Consider the following 7,825-nt stretch of genomic DNA (forward strand, 5'->3'; position numbering starts at 1 on the left):
TATGATTGGTAAAATGTAGATTATGTACTGAACAGTACATATCAATATCACTCTAGGTGAAGTAATATCAAATTACGAAATGGGGGCAAGAAAAAATACCACATTTCAGAAAAGGTCATGCCAGTATAGAAATGGTGAATTTGTCCTCTATCACAATCAAAAATACTATCACCCCCCCTCTCCAATTCAACATTTTAAAAACAGGATGATCCAACACCTTCTGATCTATTTAGGGTTTTATTTATTTATTTATCTATTTATTTACACTTTTTATATTTGCAATATCTTCAATTGTAAAATGTAAATTTAAAAAAATATAATCAAAACTTGAAGAGTGTGATATAAATTTATCACAATTGCTAAGAAAATAAAATACTAAAATAGATCAGAAGGTGTCGGCCATCTTCCAATTTCAAAAACATAGTGTCACCCCATCGATACACCAATTCCCCCTCCCCGCCTGAGGAAACTGACCAGTCCCTTAAGTATCTTTTATGACCGTATAATAACATTTAACCATATAACTTTCTCTTTCTCTACGCTGGGATTGGTTAGAAGTTCTATAAAGTAATTACCCCAATGACAATTTGATTTACGATAAATGATCGCATGGGGGCGTGGTTTTAGTTGGTGGAGTCGTGAAATATCTTTACCATTCTCTGTACACTCGGTTAGCATGTGTCAAATCCACTCACAGCATTATCGATGCCATAAAAATAAGCACACACGTACACGACTCCTTGTTACCATGATCGTACAATACACCAATCCTTATAATGACATTTTTATATGGCCGGATCTTGTAGGCACGTTTGATGGTTTATTTTACTAACGTGTTGAGTCTGCTATTAGAAAAGTGTTCTAAATCAAAACAGACAGGCACAGCCAGGTGGCATTGAAATTACTATGTTGTAACGTTTTGGTCCATAAGCTACTCACGTACCAGTCTAATGAAGTCTGCAAAATGAGACTCAGATATTGTAGATTGTATTTATATATACAAGTATATGACAAGGTCTTCGCACAATCATCGTGTTGTTTGTAGTAAGCTTTGCAAATGAAAAAAAATGATGGCCCTTTCAGCAGCAGCAGCAGCAGCAGCAGCAGCCAAAACAACAACAACAACAACAACAACAACAACAACAACAACAACAACAACAACACAACAACAGCAACAACAACAACGGCAACAGCAACAACAACGACGACGACGACAACAACAACAACAACAACAACAACAACAACAACAACAACAACAACAACAACAACAGGCGTTAGTAACTGATGGATGCAGTAAAAGTGTTTTTCGAAGTATAAATAAAACAGAATACAACATGAACGTCAGATCAGTAGTGTCCTTACAGACACATGAACCCAATAATAGGTGCGGCCAACGAAGCTGTTTGTGCAAAAAGCTGTTCGTACACGATTTTTCAGTGAGCGGGCAATTTACAAGCTTAGCCAGAGGGAGGAGAAAAATGGCCCGGTATTTCAGCGGGCAACACATATTTCAGCTGTAAGATATTAGGGGGAGCATTCGGCAAAGCGGGCAGTTTTCGTTATTTTTTCAGGAAGTTAGTGAACAAAGATTACTATTTTTTTACAATATTCACAAGATGTAAATTAATTGTGTAATACAATAATAAATTTTTGACCACGTGTGTCATCGAAACTGGCGAGGCATTTTGATTGCAGCACAATCTAATATGTCAACTGACAACTTTCAATACGTATATATTAGAAGGAGAAACTATTTTGTTGTGGAGTATATCACATAGCATCCTGAGTAAATATAGCATTAGGGCTTCAACGAATAGTGGACAGAGGCCATATGTCTGTTAGAGGATAGCAAAGAGAGGGGAAACCTTGGCGGAAATTGCGGGGAGCGGGCAGTGGGCAGGCAAATCTGGCGGGAGGACAGATCGTGTAATATGGCAGTGAGAGGGCAGATACGAACAGCTTTCACTTCCCCCCTCGAATCTTGAATCGATGGAAAACATTATGTAAAAAGTGTTTATTAGCTATGTTTTAACTTTCTATTATGATTTCAGAAAATGACTCGTTGGCTGCACCAGCAATAAGGGATCAAAGGAGTTCTGAAGAGCCACATAGACGTAAATGGCATGTTAGCTGTGCATATATTTCATGTACTTGTGTCTAGCTTGATGATACTAAAGCCTGATGATACTAAAGTACTGGTTGTACTCTCGAAGTGACCTGTGACCTAGCATCAAGATTTGGGTCAATCTGTGATAATTAATCTTAACAGTATGTTTCAGTCTTTCAAGTGTGGTGGGCGAAAATAAACATTGATGACCATGTTATGCGTACTACACTCAAAGTTACATTTGCCGATGAATTCGAAGTGAGTTGAATGATGCAGACACGGTAACCATCTTGCTTTTCGCTCGGTGAGTCATATCCCGAGTACGCACACCACTATGTGGAAGACCGGTGAGGACAGCGACTGGCGAGTTGCAAAACTACGACTTGCCGCTTGCAAACTGCGCCTTGTGAAACTGCGACTTCATTGTTATATTTTACTTTAGAATATTTTAGGGCAATTTTTAGGGGCGCCTTCAAGATACAGTCTGTTAGTAATCCTTTAGAAAGGAATTTCCTGAGAATCCGGATCAGTTCCGTTTTTCCTGAGAATCCGGATCGGTTCCGTTTTTTAAAATAATGTAAGCTAGTATTAGTAACGGTGACGTGCGTACTCGGGATAATAACTCACCCAGCGAAAAGCAAGATGGTTGCCGTGTCTGCATTATAAAGTAAATATAAGTGTGATACATATATATAGCGATTAATTGGCAACCACCATGAACGTTAACAGAACTATTAACACAGACCAACAATCAAATTAGCTAACTATGAAACCATTAAGAACAATATTGTTATTCCCATTATAAAACCTTGACATCTCAGTGAAGACCAAATTGTCTCTACAAACTAATATAAAGGTATCAAGTAAATATGGTAGGGTATGTAACAGTACCTTAAATGGGTATCTGCGACTTGGAAGTGCGCCTCGTACAAACTCAAAAATGATGTCTGCGCCTGGTCGTACAACGTATCTCCGACTGGTCGTACAACGTATCTCCGATCGGTCATACAACACGAGTGCGATTGGTCGCATAGCGTGTTTGCGATTCGCTGCAAAGCTTAAAACCGGGCGTTATAGGACAGGACCTCTCGAATCATTTCATTTAGTACTTCGAGAGTTATTAAAACAAGTTCTATCCGATCACCACGTCCGAAGTTTCGATGGCATCATTTATTGAACGTTACAAATCCAAGCAGAAGACAACAGCTATGCTGAAATCACTAGCAACAAAAAGGAAGGCGGTAGTGAAGAGTGACTGACGTCCCTCAGAAGAGGAAACAACCAAAGTAAGTATAGCGGTCAATGGTTAAATACCATGAACAGGAATATAATTACAAACAAATAATCGAATTACAGCTAAAATGTTGTAGGCTTGATGTTTTCCTCATGCAACACATCATACACTCTCACACAACTTCTAATGGATAATAAATAATTAGATATATATGTGCCGTGCACAGTGGGGATGTAGAAGTAGTCAAGCTGAAATGTTGATTATCAGTTACAAAATTAACAAGTGAAGCCATTAAAAACCATCAAGTCCGTGTGTAATGTTTTCATTTGAGGATTGTTTTACTGCACTTTGAAAGAATAGCAATGCTTATCAGTGTTCAAAATGATTGGGCAAAGGATCCTGCTGTGTTTATTGTGTCTCTGTTATTGTTAGTCTAGAGTTGAAATGTTCTAGCTTTGTGTCAAAAACATAATGTCCTATAAGTGAAACACCAAGCCTACATCAATTTAGCTATAACTAGTAACAATGCATTCATTTAGTTTAACATTATCGTATTTTGAAATCTTGACATCTGACATCGATGAAGAATACATTTTGTGTGCAAACTATATATATACTGTAAATAATGCAATATCTATACAGGTCTGTGATGAAACACCAAAGAAAGGCTAGATTTATGAATAGCAGTAATAACATAAACACTGCAGACATCTAAGTCGTAATTTGTATGGTACTACTGTAACAGTCTCAAGAGTAGTAGTTTTAGTTACAAGCTGAAAATAATTAACACAAAAGTGAATTTAACAAGACGAGCTAGCATTGTTCTTTTTTTTTGTTTTTTTCCCTGCCTGTCTACCTGGTAGGTTGTAGGGAAAATTAAGGACGGCAAACAACGTATTTAATTCATGGAGCCTTATTCTCTATTTCACTAAACTGAGTGCCTGATGCGGGGGGGGGGGGGGCAGTTGTCCTATGAGGGCAATTGTCCGGGGTGTGTGTGTGTGTGTGTGTGTGTGTGGGGGGGGGGTGTGTGCAGTTGTCCCGTGGAGGGGGGTGCAATTGTCCTAGAACCACAGAGTATATCAAAGCAATATTCTACTAAAGTAATATTAATCAATCAATCAATCAAAATTCATATCACAAAAGTGAGTAGCTGATGTTACTCTAAGCTCAAACTCCACTGATGAGAAGTGTCGTACCTTTGTTCTATAATTACATTTGTAACATACAATTGTAAACTAAACATATTGTGGCCTTATTTCAATGCTTCAGAAGTTATAACATTATCTGATGTTCTGTGTTTTCCATGCTTAATCTAAATCATGACAATTTGTTTAACACCATCCAGGGCTAAATAAACCATCGTGATTAGCAGGGTCGCCACTATCAAAATCCAATTCGGGAAAGAACGTAGGAGGCGCACTCTTGATATATTTTTGGGCCGCCAGACGTAACTCCTCCACCTTTTCTGGCATGCTTTCTGACAAATCTGTCGTCTCTCTTGGGTCCTCTGAAATGATATCAAAATAGGAGATCAAAGAGTAAAAACATATAAAAATAGTACTTTTGTCCAGCCAGCCAGCTAGCCAGCCATGTATTATGAATTAGCCAGTCTGTTAATGTATACATCATGATCCTTTCAGCCGCGCCGGCCAGCCAGTCAGACTGTCATATCAGTCAGTCAGTCAGTCAGTCAGTCAGTCAGACAGACAGTTCGTCAGTGAGTGAGTGAGTGAGTGAGTGAGTGAGTGAGTGAGTGAGTCAGTGAGTCAGTCAGTCAGTCAGTCAGTCAGTCAGTCAGTCAGTCAGTCAAAAGAACACAATCTAACTGACAATGGATGAAAACTAACACTCTAATAAAACTAATAAATGACATACCTGCTATGTTAAAAAGAAATGTGGTGTTGAAAGGAAAGGGACTTCCGGGGACATCAGGAACATCTGGATTTTTGAGATCTATTGGTGGATACCAACTGTCTGTTTATGTAGATATGAAAAGGTAATGTAGGTTATACAAAATCAAACATGTAAATAAATACACTGACAACAAGTCAGTCAGTCGGTCAGACAGACAGACAGACAGACAGACAGACAGACAGACAGACAGACAGGCAGACAGCCAGCCAGACAAGCAGACAGAGATAGAGAGATAGACAGACAGACAAACAAACAGACAGACAGACAGACAGACAAACAAACAGACATCCTCACTCACAGACAGAACGTACAAAAGGTGTAACATTAGCCTAAACACCATCATCTTGTAGGGAATTCTCTACATTGATGGGTACATAAATACGACATATTGTTACATGATGATTAACAAATGAATGAATGAATGAATGAATGACACGGTTTGATTGAATATATCAGCGACTTATGGCAGATATTTAATTTCCATAAACTGAACAAAAATTTATTTTAATATTTACCTATTCTGTTAGTTACGAAACTGGTACCTGATAAAGGCAATCTATACATAATATTCCATTGACCATCCATCAACTTATAGTCTCCAACCCTGTAAAATATTTGATAAAAGTGTATAACATATTAATATGTTTCTGACTACTTACAATGCCATGATACATGATGTCAAGTGGTGGACAAATTAGTATATAATATCACCCTTTCATAAATAAAATATCTATCACTACTGTCTTAATTGAAACATACTATCACCCTATATTATCAGACATGTATTCAATTTACAACACATTGTTTCCATGTAGACATCAGCGATTGACTTAGATCGTGTCAGGTGGTATGATTAGTGACCCCTAGTGACCTCAATTTGCATACAGTGAGGCACTAGTCATATGCTATTTTCCCTAGGGAACTATCCATGTAGCATGGGAGTTCTAGCCATGATTTACTTGGACTAACTGAGAATGTGAGGTGTTATAAGACACTTATTGCCTGCTGTTATTCTGCAACTAGATATCGTAGATATCATTTTTACTCCTATAGATGTTACGCAGGAAATGTGTTGATCAGCTTGCAGCCTCGGCAACTAGTTGCTACATAACAACCCTCGTGGTAAGAGACTTCTAGTGCCCTCATAAGTGTATAAAAGTAGGTATTATTTGAAACAATGTTTTCTGTTTAAAAATCACGTGTCAAAGCGCTGCACAAATCCACTTAAACAAGATACAGTATAATGAGAATTTCTGAAAAGATTGGTCTTTGCACAAAATGTAAGAAATGTCGACGGTTATGGCGAACGTCACATGACGTCATACCCGTACAGTAAAACGTCAATGATTATGTATCAATACCTCATGACGTAATGATATGAATCAGGGTGAACGTCCAAGTGTTGAAGAGTTTCCTTTCTTGGTGTAGGCTTTCCTTTTGACAGGGTATCCCATACATTTATACCGTCCAGGTTAGGATCTAAAAGTAATCACAGGCCATGAATTAAGAAATATCTTTCATTAACATTCTGATGTTTCTTTTGAAGAGTTGACAAAGAAGTATACTATATATTTTTATTGACCAAAAAAATGTGTAGGGCCGGCTGAACACTGCTCCAAGCGATTTTCCATGTGTTAAGTTCTTTATTCGCAATAACACAAATTAATAAATAAAAAAAATGAAATGAAAATAATGTGTAGACATTATAATTTGTTACAAAATCAAATTTCCGTTGATATTTCAATATATTTCGAATTTCCAGTACAGACTTGAGGGCTGATGCAATATGAAAACATCAAATGCCAGTTTGCTCATGTTTCTCCTGCACGTGTATACTGATTTGGCCTAATAAAAAAATGTGTGGTTCCGGTTACGCTCTATTTTAGAGTAGTCGGGGTAGGTAGATTTTTTATTTTAATTACTTATATATATTTTTCAAGTGTGAGTGTCTAGTTCAGGTTTTCCATTATTTTCCAAATGGTCTCTGTGTTATTAGTTTCTTCTCATCAGATGTACAGCCATTACAGATTGGAAAACAGTTTTAGAGTTTCTTTTTAAATTGATATCAGTTTCCGCATCCACTATTTCTCGTGAGACTTCACAATTTTTGCGATTTATTATTTTTTTCTCGAATACGTAAAAAAAGTTTAGGGTCGGCGGTGGAAAGCTAGTTGGGATCGGGTAACCGGAACCAAACAATTTTTTTTAGGCCTTTACTTACCGGGAATGCCACCAGCCAGCGATAGAAAAGTTGTGAAAAAATCAGTAACATGTATTACTCTGTAAGACACAAAAGACGGTGACAGATATTTAGATAATGATATCTGACAAAATACAACAAACTAACAAGAACAAGGTAAGGGTTAGAACGAATTATGTAATGAAATCAAAATCTATTGAAATAACGAGCGAGATCAATAATTCGATGTAAGATAAAAAAAAAACTCTTTTAATTATCATACAGCACAATCAATGCCACTATGTAGTTATGAAAAAAAATCGTACGTTTGTTGACACTTTATTTACTCAGTGCCAAGCTTTTACTATAGCGAAAATTCTTCTATTTC

The 7,825-nt window shown here is 37.3% G+C and overlaps 1 protein-coding gene across 1 annotated transcript in view; it reads right to left on the reverse strand.

Annotated features, from left to right (window-relative positions):
* Positions 1-4,675: 4,675 nt before the first annotated feature.
* The window catches only part of LOC144453125 (arylsulfatase B-like), a 12,913-nt gene continuing 9,763 nt past the window's right edge, over positions 4,676-7,825 (reverse strand). Inside the window, exons 13-17 of the mRNA XM_078144403.1 lie at positions 7,480-7,538; positions 6,620-6,737; positions 5,774-5,862; positions 5,220-5,318; positions 4,676-4,851 (exon numbers count right to left, since the gene is read on the reverse strand). Of these exons, the coding sequence (XP_078000529.1) occupies positions 4,676-4,851; positions 5,220-5,318; positions 5,774-5,862; positions 6,620-6,737; positions 7,480-7,538 (541 nt within the window). The remainder of the gene's footprint in view (positions 4,852-5,219; positions 5,319-5,773; positions 5,863-6,619; positions 6,738-7,479; positions 7,539-7,825) is intronic.

This window comes from Glandiceps talaboti, chromosome 23 (genome assembly GCF_964340395.1).
Source record: "Glandiceps talaboti chromosome 23, keGlaTala1.1, whole genome shotgun sequence".
NCBI lineage: Eukaryota > Metazoa > Hemichordata > Enteropneusta > Spengelidae > Glandiceps > Glandiceps talaboti.